The 16243-nt window shown below is 61.8% G+C and overlaps 1 protein-coding gene across 1 annotated transcript; it reads left to right on the top strand.

The window, feature by feature from the left end:
* The first annotated feature begins 737 nt into the window (after window positions 1-737).
* Window positions 738-4790, top strand: C2CD4C (C2 calcium dependent domain containing 4C). Its single transcript, XM_068997008.1, has 2 exons — window positions 738-753; window positions 1114-4790. The coding sequence occupies exon 2, from the start codon at window positions 1133-1135 to the stop codon at window positions 2393-2395; it is 1263 nt and encodes a 420-aa protein (XP_068853109.1). The 5' UTR covers window positions 738-753; window positions 1114-1132; the 3' UTR covers window positions 2396-4790.
* Window positions 4791-16243: the final 11453 nt, after the last annotated feature.

The following is a 16243-nucleotide window of genomic DNA, read 5'->3' as shown; positions in this document are numbered from 1 at the left end:
CTTTTGTGCCACTGTCCCTCTCGATGCATCCCTGTCCCCAAGGCCGTAGGTCCCCGCGGGACCGGGGCTGGGCCCGATCACTCGGTTGAGTCTCCCGACCCCCTGTACCACTGGGGCTTGCAGGGATGCTCCGTGAACCCCCCTGACGTTTCGCCCCGGTGTCCCCAGCCACCACCGCATCCCTCCAGGGACTGGACGGTTGTGTGACATGGGGGTGTGTGGCACGTGGCACTGCCCCCTCCAGCTCCTCCAGTGCGATATTAAACCACTCAATGAGGCAACCCCTCAGCCCCGAGCCGCTGCTGGCTTCATTCAGTGCTTTGCGATCAAGAGCTGGGAGTGGAGAGCGGCTGCTCCCAGCGGGGAACGATCGAGCTCTGGACTGGGGGCACCGGGGGCGGGGAGGTGGAACGGGGCTGCTGCCGCCGTCCCGGTTCCACTCCCGGCCCCATCCCCGACCCGACGCTTCCGTGGGCAGACGGCCGGGTGTCCCGGGGTCGGGTTCCCGCACCTCCCGAGCATCAGCACCCCGGGGCCTCACGGTCCCAGTCCCGGTCCTGGTCCCGCTCGGTCCGGGTCCCTGTCCCGGTCCCGGTCCAGCCATGGGGGCGCGCAGAAATGTGGGGGCGCTTCACTCGGAGGATTACGGCGGCGGCGCGGACGAGGAGCGGAGCCTCCGCCGCCGCCGCCGTATAAAAGCGCGTCCGCGCCCGCCCCGCCCGGGCTGCGGTGGCGGCGGCGGCTCCGCTCCAGGTGCGGCGGCTCCGGGCAGCGTCCCGCTCGCGGCGGCGCCGGTCGGTCGGTCCGTCGGTCCAGGCGTCGCGTCGCGTCGCGTCTGCCCCGTCCCATCGCATCTCTCGGCGCCGCCGGGTCCCCGTCCCCTGGGTCCCCGACCCCCGCTCCGCGCGGCCGGTTCCTTCGCGCTTCCTCCCCGGGCTGGCGGGTCCCCTGTTCCTCGGCGCGGCCACTTCCCTCCCGTCCTTGTCCCGTCCCCCCGGCCTGCCGGGTCCGGGTCTCTCGGTGCCGCTGGTCGCTCCCGGGGCTTCCGGCTTCGTCCTGCCTCTGCAGGTGCCCGGCCCCCGGTGATAGCGTTGCCCCTCGGGTCTCTTCCAGCCCCGCACCCGTCATCAACATGTGGCTCCTGGAGCGGCTGCGCGGGGTGGCGGAGAACGGCGGGTCCCGGGGCGCGGGGACAGAGGAGTCCTCGCGGGGGTCCCGCTACAGCAACGTCCTCACCCCCGACAAGATCCCCGACTTTTTCATCCCGCCCAAGCTGAGCGCGGCACCTGCCGAGGCTGAGGGCTCCGAGGTCCCCGCAGCGGCCGCTCTGGGAGCCTCAGTGTCAGAACAGGACCTGGCCGGACGCAAGCCCCCGCGCAGCCCCCGCCCGTCCAGCCGGTCCCGGACCCGGACCCGGACCACCGGGCGGCACATCATCCAGATCGAGACCGCTGAGGACTGGACCGAGGGGAGCTGCGGCACCAACGTGGACCCGCAGGCACAGACGGCCATGTCGCTGCCCTACGTGCCCAAGGCGCAGACCTCCTATGGCTTCGCCACGCTGATGGAGAGCCCCCACACGCGGCGCAAAGAGTCACTCTTCCACAGCGAGCACAGCAGCCTCTGCCCCTCGCCCGTCACCTCGCCCAGCGCCCAGCGCAAAGCCAAGCTCAACGGCGAGAGCGGCCGCCGGACACCCGCGGACCTCGGCGCAGCCCTGATGCACCCCGGCCGCTACTTCAGCGGCGGTGAGAGCGACACGTGCTCCTCAGCCGAGTCCTCACCCTTCGGCTCCCCGCTGCTCTCCCGCTCCGTCTCCCTGCTGAAGCTCTTCAGCCAGGAGAGCCAGTCCAAGGTCATCAAGCTGAAGCACTCGGTGGCCCGCAACAGCTCGCTGTCCACCGACGACAGCTCGGCTGACACCAGCCCCAGTGCCCAGCGCCGCGCCAGGAGCGCCCCGGCCGGGACGCAGCCTCCCACCGCCCTGCTGCCCCTGGACCTGCCCCCGGGCCGTGACCGGGAGCACAGCCTGCGGCTGAGCCGGGGCGGGAGCCTGCGCCTGGCTGCCGAGTACGACCCCTCCAACGCCCGGCTGCGTGTGCGCCTTGTCTCCGCCGAGGACCTCTACGATGCCCTCGTCGACCTGCGCAGCATCAACTGCTGCGTCTCGCTGTGCCTCAACCCTGGGAAGCTGCAGAAGCAGCGCAGCACCATTGTCAAGAACAGCCGCAACCCCGTCTTCAACGAGGACTTCTTCTTCGATGGGCTGGGCCCCGGCCACGCCAGGAAGATGTCCCTGAAGCTCAAGGTGGTCAACAAGGGCAGCAGCCTTAAGCGGGACACGCTGCTGGGCGAGAAGGAGCTGCCACTCACCGCCCTCCTGTCCTGCCTGTAGGTACCTGCTACCAGCCCCGGAGGGAGCCCTCCCACCTGTGGGGCCGGGGCGAGGCAGGGAGGCCGGCTCTATCCCCCAGCCCCGCTGGAGGAGGGTTTGGAAGGGCCCCCTGAGGAGGGCTGGGGTCGTGGCAGAGCGTGGGGGTCCCCAGGAATGGCGCTGCTGTGGGGCTCTGCCAGCACCCGCTGGCAGCCACAGCCTCTCTGCCCCTGCTCCCTCCCTGCTCCTGCCCCGGGGCTGCATCTCCTGGAGCCCAGCAGAAAGTGGGGAGCCTCCAGCCCATTCCTCACCAGGAAGGATGGAAGCACCTGTTGGATTCTTCCCTCCCTGTGCCTGTGGTCTCCAGCTGCCACCAAGCAGGCTGGAGGTGGGTAAATCTCTGTGGCACACTCACGGCCACCTCTCAAAGCTGAAGCTCCTGCAGCCAGGTGAGAGCTTTAATTTAAAACACAAGTTTCTAGTCTTGGAAACTGCAAATACTGCAGAGGTGACCCGCGAGTGGGCCAAGGGCGGTCACCCTGGGGGATGAGTCAGGTTTGTGGCTTTTGAGCCTTTCCTGGACTCCTCCCAGCCCCGCAGGGCTGCACAGGTGCACGAGTTGGCTTGGTCTGACACCTGCAGCCTCCTGGGGTGCCCTCCCTGCCCACCCCAGCACTGTCCCCCACTGCTGACCCCCAGTGGGAAACTGCTCACAAAGCGTCGGGGGCTTTGGTTTGCCCCAATCCGGGAGGCTGCCTGTGCCTTTCCCCTGCCCACGGGAGGGAGATGCCGGGAGCTGGCACCCCTTGCCCTGGGCACATGGATGGCCCCAGGCAGTGTCCCAGCAGATGTGTTTCCTGACAAAAGCTGAGGTGACTGGAGTAGCCCTCCCTGAGTGCTGGGGCCATCCCAGGTGAGGCTGGGCAGGGGGGCAGGCTGAGGCTCCCCAACCCTCCACCCTCCCTTGCCTGAGGGCTCAGGATCTTTCAAGCGGCTGCACCCACTGGGCAGGAGAGATGTGTCCTGTGGGGCCACCAAGCTCCTGTGCCCAGCGGGATCTGGCTACCCGAAGTGACTCGCCTGGCTCCCAGTTTCCCTTTGGGGAAGGAGCGAGGTGCTCCCAACCCTTCCCATCCCACCCTGTCATCCCGGCTGACTGGCTGGGGACAGTGGGAGCGGGGAGGATGCCGGCCGGGGCATTTCTGCGGGTGGATAAAACATGCTGCGTTGTTGTTTGGTGTGGTGTCACCCATTGTGCCGGGCTCTGCATGTTTCTGTGCAGGGAGCAGGATTTGCAGCGCTCCCGTCCCCGCCTGCTGCAGCACGCGTGGACACACACGCACACAATGTGTCCCCTCTGTGTTAACCTCTGTGGTGGCAGTCGATGTTCCTTCCTTGTCCTTTTGCAGCAGATGGCAGATCTCAGTGTTGGCTATTTATATCCGAGGCTGATCTTTCGCAGCGTTTTACTTCTGTCTGTAAATACGTTTCAGGTACGCAAGGCACCGTTCTGATCGCGCCGTGTTTGCATGTCAGGGGGATTTGGGGTGATCGTGGCTGTTTGTCGAGCTTGTGGTTGAAATCAAATCATGCAGGACATAAGGAGCTGACGTGTCCGTCCTTCGCAGGGAGTTTCCCACCTGAGGCTTCCCTGCGCTCCCCCAGGAGCCAACACGAGGGATGGTCCCCAGCCCCTCAAGTGCCCAGGCTCGTCCTGGGGGCAGATGGGGGCTCTGGAGAGTGGGGGATAGGGAGAGGTGCCACATCCCTGGGTGTGGGGTGAACATCCTGCTCCTGAGGAGGTCTGGGGCAGGAGGAGGACCCTGCCCAGCTGGCTGCTGCCTGACAGTCCCTGCACACCCCACCAGCACCCTGTGCTCCCCGGGGTGCTGCGCCTGCCAGGGGCTGGGGAGAGCTGGGTGCTGCTGGGGTGGGCGGGACAGGCTGCAAGAAGAGAGGGAACGGGAGCTGGGACAAAGACTTTGGTGCTCTGAGAGGTTTGAGAGGTGACACATCCCCCGCAGCAGAGCCGTGTGCCTTTGGGTTTGGGGGAGGATGATGCAGAGAGCAGAACCCCGGGCTCCTCCTTGGGTTGAGGCTGACCCTAGAGGGAGAGCCAGAGGCCTGGGGGCTCTTGTCCTGCCCCACCCCAGCCTGTCCCAGGTCTGTCTCGCTGGAGTCGGGTGTGTGGCCATGCAGTGAGCCCCAGGATGAGCTTCTGTGAGCCCTGCTCTGCTCTGGGCCAGTGGTGTGGGAGCCGGGGGTGTTGCTTGGATGGGTCTCTCCGCTGCTGGAGCTATTTTCTATTGTTCCTGCTTTGATATTTCTGTGGCTGGATTTACTGATGTATTTTTTGAGTGAAAAATATATTAATACCTGAATGGAATGTTTGTTTACAGATGATTTCCTCTTTCTAGTGCAATAAAGTCATTTCTAAAACAGATGCAGGTGTGGCCCTGGCTTCTGATTTCCCCAAGATATTTCCCAGCATTATTCTTGACAGCTCCCTGTGTGGGGGAGCAGAGCTGGAACCTCAGCACTGCCCAGACACAGGGCAGCGCTGCTCTTCTGGGTGCTGCTCCGCTTTCCAAACAGCCTCCCAGGGGCACAAGGTGCTTCTGAAGCTCTTTCCCTGGTGCTGCCGACCAGCCATGGGGTGAGGTGGGAGTGAATCTCCTGGGGAGAGGTGGGTACACGGGGAAAGGGGCTGCTCCTGCTTCAGGGGAGACCCAGGGCTGTGCTGAGCCAGGGCACTGCCTGCTCACAGCCAGGGCTGTGGTGAGGGAGAGCCCCTCCCACACTCTGTGGGTCTCCTTCCTCCTCCTCACCTGCTCCCCCAGCCTGACCCCTGCTGGTTCTCAGCACTGCTGGTGATGAAGAGAATGGTGATGGGTTTGCTCTCCCCACTCCCAGCCCCCCCTGCCCAGCTGTCAGCACTCAGGTTGCTTTCTTCTCTCCCCACCTGCCACTTCCAAATCTGTTTCTAGCCAGATGCTGCTGAAGAAAAGAGGAGTGTTTGCCTGTTACCTAAATGCCATTTTTCTAATTTCCACAATTCTGGTAATTTGTCATTTTTGGTAGCTATAGAGGCTGGGTGGGAACAGATCTGTTCTCTCACCTCTGGCCCCCACAGGGGTGGTGAAAGCAGCTTGGTAGGTGCTAATAATTTAAGTCGTGCTTTTTCTAGAGGTCCAAAGCTGCAGCAGTTAGTAACAAAATGAGGCTGATTAAGTTAGTCTGAACCAGAGTGGATGGGGTCAGCCCAAGCACACAAAAATCCCTGGAAAGTGTTCAACATTCAAAGCGCAGGAAGCAGGCAGAGGGGTGGAGAAGGGCATCTTGTGGGGGAAGATTTAACTCTGAATTTGTAATTGAGTCACCGTGGGAAGGAAATGCGTCTGCCTCACTGGACCTGGGAGGGCTTGGTCATGCTGAGAGGAGCACCTGAAATGGGAGCTGCTGGTGGGGAGGAGGGTGATACATCCCCACTCCACAACGCAGACCCTCGGGTCAGGGGATGCCCAGTGAGATCCTGAGCAGGGGATGCAGCCAGGTGAGATCCTGAGCCCAAGGGTGGCTCTGCCCATGGCTGTGCGCACCAAGTGGTGTCTGAGCCCTGAGAGGTTTCCCCTGCACAGGGATTCCTCTCTCCAGGGGTCCCGAGGCTGCCGCAGCTCTGGTGCACACTTGGGTGCAGGGGAGCAGGGGAGGTGGCTGGATGTGGAGGAGCCCTGATCTCCAGAGTGAGGGAGTGAGGCTCACCTGGACGAGAGGCACACACAGGCCTCGGCTATTTTTAGCCCTGTGTTCCCGCAGCGCAAGGACTCAACTTCTGAGAAAATTGCCTGGAGCTCATTTAGCCGTGGCGTGATGGCTGATGAGGGAGGGAAAGGGCAAATTAGGGGTTCAATCTCATCCACAGAGCGTTCGGCAGGGCCAAGGCTCCCGGGAGGGTTCCACAGTGAGGAGGTCAGAGGGGCTGCCCCTGCTGGGGGACACCCTGTCCCTGCCCCACCCTCCAGCCAGGCTGGGGGTCCCGGTGCCGGTTTCTGTCCTTGGCACCGCTCGGGGGTCCTTGGCAGTTTTGGCTGAGCAGGGCTGCAATGGCTGCTTCTCCTCTCTGGATTTTTGGGTGCTGTTGGGGCTGGGGGAGCCTCGCGTGCTCCCGCGGGCAGCCCCAGCCCAGCCTTTTCCCTCCCCCCACCCCCAACTCCGGCTGCCGATTTACCGTTTCGGTCAGAAAAGCATCTTCCCGTTGCCTGGCAACGCTCGGCCGGTGGCGGGGGGGCTCCACGCGGGGAAAGGGGGTGGCCCTGCGGGTCCTGCGCCGGAGCCAGCTGGGTGCCCGTGGCGACTCGGCCACCCGGTTCTGGGCACCTGAGCCGGGCCGGCGGGTACGGACCGGGCGTGCAGAGGTGCGGGGAGGGCGCTGGGAAGCGGCGGCCGCGATCCGGGCAGTGCCGGCTGCAGGGAGCGTCGGCCTCCCTCGGCACCGCGCTCCAGCGCTTTATTGCAAGCATTTGTCTTCCATGGCAGCGTGTCTGCCTTAAAGGGGAGAGGAGAGACTCCCACTGTTACCGGGAGGAAAACAGAACTTAATTGAATCCCACAGGCGCATCAGGCGAGAAAGTCACACCAGTGGAGAGTGACACCCTGGCGTTCCTCCCCCGGCACCCAGCAGTCTGTGCTCCTCCAGGGGACACGGAAACCCCCGGGCTGGGGTCCCAGGAGCCCTCCAGGAGCAGAGATGAGCTCCAGCTCCTCGTCGGCTCGATGGCACTCGGCTGAAATGCAGCACCGTGGCAGCAGCTGCCAGGGTGTACCTGGCGCCGGCGGTGCTGCCCAGCGCTGTCAGCCCCAGCACACGCTCCCTCTGTTCTGCTTTTCCATTTGCACTTTGCTCTCCTGCTTTGAGGCTGGCAATCCAACAGGGAGCTGGGCCCAGGTCTTGCCTCCATAGCCAGGAAAAGGCAACCAGCAAATGGGAAGCGCTGCTTTGGACTCCCACTTCCCATTAATTCAAGCCCCTGGATCCAGCCTTGACTCGAGGCTGGGGCCAGGGTGGGTGTACAGAACACGAGGAGCTGCAGTGGGAGAGTGCAGGGAACATGCAAGGGTGGGTGAGGGTGAGAGCAGCAGCTGCCTTGCAAGGTGGAGGATCTTTCCTGCCTCTCCTCACCCTTTCCAGTGACCTGCTCCTCACTAGCTGCCTGGTGGACTTTGAAATGCTGCCTTTAAAATGTTTGCAAAATTCCCGATGCATCAAGAAGGCCCAGGTGGGAGGGGGGAAATGGCATAAATAAGCAGACAGGAGGATTTGTTAAACACCAGCAGCTGCTGGCAAACACTTTAATATCAGTGCAGCCGGGTGCTGGTTGATATGGCCTTTGGGGCCATGGGCTGGTACCAGCACAGGGGAGCTGTGGCTGAGCCCAGGGTGGCTGTGGGGCACAGGTGTCCTGCTGTGGTGGAGGGCACTTGGCTGTACCCGCTGCGGGGCAGGCCTGGGAGATATTCCAGGTGCAGACCTCTCCTTCTCCTTCTGCTTCCCACCCAGACCTCACCTCTTGGGTGAGGGGACGTGTCCATCTCCATCCCCACAGAGTTTTGGGGTTGGTTAACCCCCCTGCCCGTGCTGTGGCCATTCTTCTGCGTGGGCAGTGGCGGGAGCGGGGCTCCAGCCCGGCGTGGGACCGCGTCTGCCTGGCGGAGGCACAGGCGGACACGCCGTGGGAGCCGGGCTGGCATTGCCATGGCAATGGAGATAACAACGGCAGCTGCCAGGCGGAGAGCAGGAAGGGCAAGGAGCTCCAGCAATGCCGCGGCCACACTTGTGACATCCCCTGTCCGAGCCCTGTGATGGCCTGGACAGCAGTGAGCACGTCTTTGCTGCGGTGAAGCCCTTGGCACCCTTCACACCTGCGGCAGAGCCAGAAGTTGCACTGGGAAATACATAAAAACATAAAATCAAACCCTCCAACCTGTCCACTGCAAGGTTATAATTAATTCCCATTTTCACTTCCATCCAATTTCCCTCCTGATACGGCTCCTGACCCAGACCAATTGTCGTATGAGGTGTCTGTAATTGCTAATCTTATCAAGCAGTCGGTGTGAAGTGAGAACACTGCAATTAGCAGGGGCAAGAGCCACAGGTGAGCTGCTGCTTGGCGAGTGTTTGTTTCACCTGTGCCAGGGGAGGATGTGTACTGGCTCCAGTGCTTGCCAGGGCTGTCCCTTGGCCAGTCTGGACAGGATGGGATCCTCAAGGTGACCGAGGCCACAGCTGTGCCCAAGCCACTGAGCGCCAGGAGCTCCACAGTCCTGCTGGCAGCCTCTGCCGGGGTGGGGATCACCTTTCCCAGCCCTGCATCACCATGGCGCTGCAAGGACTCTGGCAAAGAGTCCTTAAACAGCCTCAAACCCTCCCAGAGGGCTCAGACAAACAAGGTATAAACCCGCTGGAGATCCTGCTCTGAGCTGCCGGGTGGGAACTGACGCGCTTTTTTGCGGACAATCTGTTCCCTCCCACTGCCGCTGGCTACCTGCCCACCCCACCTCCCGGCACAGGCGTCGGGTGGCGAGAGCGGGTCTGGCCACCGGGACAATTCCGTGGAAGCCCCCAGGTGCCACAGGGCCAGGCTGGGCTGAGCGGGCAGTGCTGGCAGACCCCGGGACCAGCCATGGCTGCAGAGGAGCAGCAAAGCCGGGAGCAGAGAGCAGCCATTCACCCTCCCAGACCTTCCTGCAGATCAAGCAGGTGACCTTCAGCTGGCACAGATGGGGCTCACAGGCTTGTCTGGAAGCGGCCAAACGCGTCGTGGTTTTTCCCAGTGTGGGGAGTTTAGGGGTGCCTCGGGCACCGCTGGCACCAAACATCCCTGAGGCGCAGGGAGGGCGCTCAGACAGCCCCGGGCTGCGCTCCCGGGCGCCGGGAGAGCATCGCAGCGCCGGGCACCCCGCCGATGGCACACGGCAGGGGGTGGCAGGGTCCCCACCCTCGCCGCAGCTGTGGCGTCCGTGGGGTGGTGTTGCACGGGCGCCTACCAAAATCTCTCGCTTCGCCACCCCCAGCCGTCTGTCGCTGCTGACACTCACCGACAGGAATAAACTCCAACACCTACCATATGCTTTGCTACTTCTGCTGCCCGCGCTCACTTGTTACTATCTATTTTCAAAGCTGGGGGTGCCTCTGCGTGGGGCGGCTGTTGGGCCAGGCCCCAGCAGTGGGGAGACGAGCTACGATGGGGTGCTGGTGTTTCTGGCACAGATCATCAGTGCAGGGGATCTCGCTCTGGTGGGCTCAGCCCTGCTCCGTGGGCAACTCCTGCTCCCCAGCACTTGCCACATGGGCACCACCTCTGGTGCTCGGTTGTGCCGGCTGCTGTGGCAGTGGCTTGCGTGCTGGTGGAGCCGGCTGTTCCTGCCCTGCCCTGCCAAGGGGCTCAGCACGCTGGGGGTGTGACCTTTCCACAGCAGCACCCAGCCCTGCCGTGCTGTGCCCAGGCACTGCCCGCTGGCTCACCGGCCACTGTCACGGCTCGCCGGGCACAGACAATGCTCCTGCTTAGGTGGTGCCCTGAGCCCGTGTCCCGGGCTCCATCCAGCCCCGAGCGGGATGGGGGCCCCAGCACCACTCGCGCCTGGCCAGGAGCGGGTCGCCGATGGCCAGACTGTTCCCTGAGTTGTCCCCTGGCGCAGGGACGTGAGCCAGCAGGATGGCTCCAGGTTCCAGGTGTGGGAGCCGCATCCTCAGGACTGTCCCCAGGGAAAGCCACGGGGAGGGGTGCAGTGAGCAGCGGTCAGCGCGTCCCTCTGGCCGTGGGGACTGGAGGATCCTTTGCAGGGATGGGCACAGCCTTCCCCTGGCAGGAAGGAGATTAAATCTCAGTGTAGAGGCACCGTGAGCTGTGTCTCTTCCCCCCTCCGAGCTGCTCTGTGGGTTTACGATTCTCACAGCCAGGAAAATTCATCTTCCTTCAAGAGTGGATGCATCTCGGCTCATCCTCCAGGTGCCAGAGCTGGTGATGCTGTCAGTAAACGACAGGAAGATCTTTACAGCAGAGCTCGGCTGGGCTCAGCCTGCGCCTGTCCTGCCTCCTCGCACTGTCACCACTCCGCGGGGCCGCGCAGGGGACAGGCGGCTGTGCGTGAGCAGAGCTCAGCGACGGCTGCCGGCTTCCCCGGGGCATCCCGCGTCCCGCCCCGAGTTTTAATTGCACCATGCCGCTTTGATTCCTGGCTTTAATTGCAGCCTAACGAGGCCCGGGCAGCAGGAAAGGAAAACATCAAGCTTAAAGGGAAACAAATCGGGAGAGAAAAGAACATTTACTGGTGACTAATAGGTCCGTGGCTCGGCGTGTGTGTTTGCCTGCCACGGTGCGGGACGTTGCCAGGAGGAGGAGAGGGGATTTCTTCCTACTTGGCAAGCCCAGCCGCACAGTGCAGTGCAAGGAGAGAGGATTTTTTCCTGGGCCCGTGCCGTTTCTGTGTTATTTTTAACGCCCGTTGCACAAAAGCTGAAACCCACCCTGAGCTCCGGGTAAACAGAGAAGATTTTGCCTGCTTTCACAGGCGGGATCCGGGCTAAATAATCCGACGGTGACAGATAGGCACGTTCACACACTGCACTGGTCGCACCAGAGAAGATTGAGACTGATTTGGTGAAAGGATGAGAGTTTCTGATGCTGGCACCCAGAGCCCCGCAGCAGCCGCCGCCCTCACCGAGTGCCACCGCGCCGGGTGAGGATGGGGCAGGGCAGAGAGATTGTGGTGCTGGGAGTCCCTGAACACGAGCCCAGCTCCCTGGGAGGGCTGTAGGACCTCCTGCCCGGGACTCCGTGGGCTTTCCTCGTGCATAGGGCCCGGCAGTGGGGCACCCACCCACCCAGTGTCCCCAAGAGCTGCTCGGGGATGGCCGGGGTCCCTTCGTGGGCTGGGGCCAGGGAAGTTTTGCTGTCGTGGTGAGAGATGTCAGGGACAATCCCACAGGCAAGCTGGATGGGGCAGGGGAGTGAGGATGGGAACTGGGACATGGAGACAGGGACAGGGATGAGGACATGTCAGCATAGCTCAGTGATGTCCCTGATGCCCACCCTGCTCAGCACCATCCTGCTCCTCTCCCTCAGCCTCTGGGGTGGCCTCACAGGCATTTGTGTGGCTCCAGCACGGCTGCCTGGCCTGTTTCCCCCACCCCAGCCAGAGCTGGGATCTCATTAGTGAGCTCTTGGACTTTGAGCATCTTGGAAAACAGCGCTTGCTAATAAGAGAAAAAGAATGACAGCAAACAAGCCCAGCCACGGGAACATGGCCTTTTCATCCAGCATTTTTTATTCCCCCACATTCTCCCCCCTTCCCTTCTTCGTCAATGGATTGAAGTCACTGTAATAAAATTATTAAATAAAAAAAAAAAAAGCTGTAGCCCCCACCTCGATGCGGCAACCATGGAAACTGGATCAAGGGGACACCTGTACATTTCCATTCCGGGCTCCTGCTTGCTGAATATACAGAGGAGCACTAATTAAAACCCCAGTGGGAATGGCAGGTGGAGGGAAGGAGCCGGCCCTGGGAGGGGGCTGTGTGGTTGGGAGGCACTGCTGGTGCAGGGGTGGGCCCTGCCAGGTGTCCAGTGAGCCTTAAAAACCACCTGATGCTTCCAGCTCCCTCCAGGCCCTGGATGTGGAGCGGGTGCTCGCTGGACTCCAAACACTGTGCTAACAAGGTGACCCCAGCCCTGATGCAGCCCTGTGTAGCGAGGGGCCCTGGGGACCCCATCCCAGCCCCAGGGATGATGCTCAGCGGGGCAGGGCAGAGCAGGGCCTCGGTGATTTTATGCTTTTAACCGTTTCAGCAGGAGGAAGCTCCTTGATCTGGCACGTGAGCACCCAGGAGGAAAAGGCTGTGTTTAACCTGCAGGTTTATTTTTACTGACAGCAAATGGCAGCGCCTGGAACATTCCCCTCTTTGGAGTTAATTTTTACTGAAGCTCAGTTTTAGTCATTGTTGACTAAATCTGACTCCTCCACATTTATCCCATGGAAAAGCTCCTGCAGCTCAGCCCTCAGGATTTCAGTGGCCCCAGGGCTGGTGCCATATGCCCGCTCCTGCCAGCCCACAGGACTGACGGATGGGGGGAAAGCTTTTCCTTTTATCAGAGCAGGCATCAGGCCATCCTCTTCCTGCCAGAGGTGAGCAGAGCACTGAAACCCTGATTGCCGAAGGATGGTCTCAAATCACTCCCCAAGTGTCCTTCCCAGCCGGAGCCCAAAGCGGGGCTGGCTCCCACTGCGTGGCCATCAGTCCCAGGGGCTCACCCTGCTGGGGCTGAGGCGAGGGCTCTCTGGTTGCTTTGCTGGGCTATTTTCCCAGCAGGCTGCTCATTTTCTCTGGCTGAGCTGTGGAGGTGACAGGGTGTGCTGAGCAGGTGACGATCCTCCTCCTCGGCCCCTCTCCACCCATCAGGACGTCCTGGTCTGGCACAGGAACACTCCGTGCAGGGAGTCTGTGCTGCCCCAGCTCCACAGCCGGGCTCTGGCTCTGCAGGCACAGCCGAAGGTACCGCGCCAGCCGAACCAGCAGCTCCCACCAAACCATTGTCCCGTGGGGCTCTGGCAAAGGGGCTCGACTTGGGCAGAGAGCGCAGGCAAGCAGCTCAACTTTGGGGAGAAGAAAATTCCTCGTTTCCATGGGAACCGGAGGAGGAAAGTTTCTGGGGCTGCGGTTGGGATTCTGCCAGCCAGGCGAGGCAGCGGGACCCCGAGCCAGCCGCCTCCCCACTCTGCTCTCGGGGGAAAGCTGGCGTCCAGCTGCCAGCCCCACTGCCTGTGCCCCCATAGGTGCCCCCGAGATGTGCCCCGAGGACTCCTCGTCCTCCCCTTCGGTGCTGTGTCAGATGTGATCTGACATTTAGCTCTCAGCTCTGCGAGGAGATGCAGCGATAGCTCTAATCTGCTTTTCTCCTCCTCATGCTCTCCCTGGAGGCAAAAGCTGCGGCTGGGAGAGCAGGGGGGCTCTGGCAGCTCGGCACAACAGCACCGCAGCTCTGTGCAGGGGGTCTGGAGGGGCCCAAGGATCCGGAGGTGTCCCAGCAGCACCACAACCTCCTCACCCATGTCCTGCCATCAGGCAGCAGCAGCTGGCAGGACCCGAATGCCAGGGGCTGGAGCTCCTTGGGGACATGCCGAAGGCTGCAAGGACAGAGGCACAGCAGCATCCTGGGCATGGCCAACAGCCCCAAACCCAGGTGGCTGTGGCCCCTGCCACTCTGCCCACTGGGCCCTGCCACACCACCACACCCGTCACCCGTCTGAAGCCGGGTGTCAGAGCCACCCTGGCCTGTGTCTCTCTTTTCTGGCATCTCAGCTCCAATTAGAGAGGCCCCTATTAATTTTTTCCACTTAGCAGCTCATGTCAGTGTCAAGCCGGCAGCGTGAGCAGCAGGAGGGAGCCGGGGCGGAGGGGAGACAGAGCATTGGGATCAACCCAGTAATGAGACACACAGGGGGCTGAGCCTGGCTCCACAGCTGCCCCGGGGTGGGAAGGAGTCCCTGAAAAGCAAAACCATCTCAGCATCCCTCCCTGGGCTGTCAGGTCCTGGGGTCCAAGTCGCAGACCAGGTTTGGTGGGGACTCGAGGCACCTTTGGGAGCTCCTGCAGCTGCAGGCAGAGGCCGATCCCCAGAACCCACAGCAAGGGCCAACCCTCAACACTTGGCCTCTACCCGGGGCAGCACCACCCTCCCCCTGCTGCGGGGTGAATCCAGCACAACCGAGACCCCCGAGACACCCACCCCAGCCCTTGGAGATTGCCTGGATCAGGGGATTAATGATGTATCCAGATGCAGCTGACCTTTCCACCTTCCCACCTTTCAGCTTCACCTGCAGCTCCCTTTTCCCTGGCATTATCCACACCGATGCCTGTGGATTTCATTTCCATATTCATGGTGTTTTAATGACCCCGTAATATCTTTATGTTCTGCAATTAAATGTGGAATCTTTTTTTTTTTTTCTTTTGCAGATTAGCATCTGCAAAGGATCATTTGTGGCATTTGAGCAGAGGAAGGGAAGCCTGTTCTGGAGGGAGACGGGGTTAATTAAACTTCAGAGCACAGCAGGCTCCACCGTCAAATATCCTTCTTCCAGTGGGACAAGCGAGGGTGACGAGGGAGCAGCTCTGGGCTGCTTTACAGTCAGATCGCTGGGCCGCCCCTGGGGCAGCTCCTGTGGGTGTTGGAGTGGCTTTAAGTCGTGCAAGCACACACAAGGCACACGTGCACACGTGTGCACGCACATGGCTCCAAATCTGCCTTGGGATCCCTGTCACGGGCTGCAAACCAGGGCTGAACTGCTCTGGTGTCACCCCAGTGCAGGCAGGGGCCGGTGCAGCTGGGGCAGCCAGGCTGTCATCAGAGTCCTGGTGAGGCCATTAGAGCTCCTATCGCTCCATCTCCATCCCCGAGGCTAATGGACATCTCTGCCGCTGCACCACCCCCTCCCTGGCACTGTAATTGGGTTTCAGTCCTGCAAGATGGATGGGGCTGGGCTGAGAGTGGAGCAGGGAAGAACAGGAGGGGGCAGAGGCAGCTCTGAGTAGGACAGAACACCCTTGCCCTCCATCCACCTCCTGCCCCTCTCCTCGGCCACCAGCCCCAGACCTTGTCCGAGGCATCTCTCATGGCCTTGCAGGGTGGCTGGGGACAGCCAGGTCCTAACAGCCCGCAGGAGCCCAGGGGAGCAGAGCTGGAGTGGTGTGCAGGGGGTCTCAGCTCCTCCCTGATGGGACATGGTGACCACAGGCAGCCCCAGCACGCTCCGTGCCTCCCACACAATCTCCCCCCTCCTTCTCCCCTGGTCCTTTTGAAGCTGCAGCTGTGAACAACATGTTTGTGAGTGTCAGGCCCAGGAGTGGCGTGTTTGGCACATTGAATAAAGATGGGGACGAAAAATGCCTCCTCCTGTGGCTGTTTGATGTGAAGGGCAGCACTGAATTCATTAGGAATGCTGCCAGGCACCACCAGAGCCTCTCTCAGTGTCCAGGCAGAGCAGCACAGGCTGGTGCCCTGTGAAGGTGCCACCCTATGCAGTGGCACACGCAGGCACACGGTCACACTGGCCATGCCAAAGTACCTATGTGTGCACAGGGCTGGAAAGGAGGGCATCATCCCCATTTCAGGTGCCATCCAAGCCCACACACCCCTCCAAACTCTGCTGCCACAGGGTTGCAGCTGTGGCGGACACGGTACCTGCACAATCCCACCTTTATCCACCCCACAACGCTCCCCTCTCCCCCTGGGTGATCCAGGGGAAGAGGGGGACTGGATGCAAGCTCCATGTCAGGACACGGGGCTGCAAGGAGGGGTGTGGGATGGCCAGGCTGCTCCCTCCCAGTCCTGCCACTGCCTCCCGCTGCTCCAGAAGGATGCAGAGTTTTATCATCATCCTGTGAGGCTGACAGGCACCAGAATTAATGAGTTCCTCATCAGCGCTCCCTCATTTAGCTCCCTCCCTCGGGGTTACACACCCACAGCCCCCAGGCAGGGAGGGAGGGGGGGTTGTTTGCAGGGGTGAGTGTGCAGGACATGTGCACAGGTAAACAAACACACCTGTGTGCCTGGCCAAGGGCTGCTGGGGACAGGCCCAAGGCTGGAGGGGGTCAAGCTGCCCAGCCAGGTGAATGAGGGGCTCGTGGGATGCCCTGAGCCATGAGGACATGGGGACCCTGCCCCAACACAGGGGCACGGGGACCCAAATCCAGGCACGGCTGGCCTCCACACATCCCTCATCAAGCATCTGCTATTAATTACTGACGCCAGCAAGAAACACTTGCCCTCAGCATATATTTCAAATGCAGGAGCTTCACCAGCTGCAGGATGGA

The sequence above is a fragment of the Aphelocoma coerulescens genome, chromosome 28 (genome assembly GCF_041296385.1).
Source record: "Aphelocoma coerulescens isolate FSJ_1873_10779 chromosome 28, UR_Acoe_1.0, whole genome shotgun sequence".
Lineage (NCBI taxonomy): Eukaryota > Metazoa > Chordata > Aves > Passeriformes > Corvidae > Aphelocoma > Aphelocoma coerulescens.
The sequence above is the reverse complement of the archived record's forward strand: the minus strand, read 5'-3'. Positions and strand labels throughout refer to the sequence as shown.

What these genes read in the sequence shown, in the direction of transcription:
- C2CD4C (XM_068997008.1), top strand. Translation starts at nt 1,133, where the DNA reads ATGTGGCTCCTGGAGCGGCTGCGCGGGGTGGCGGAGAACGGCGGGTCC.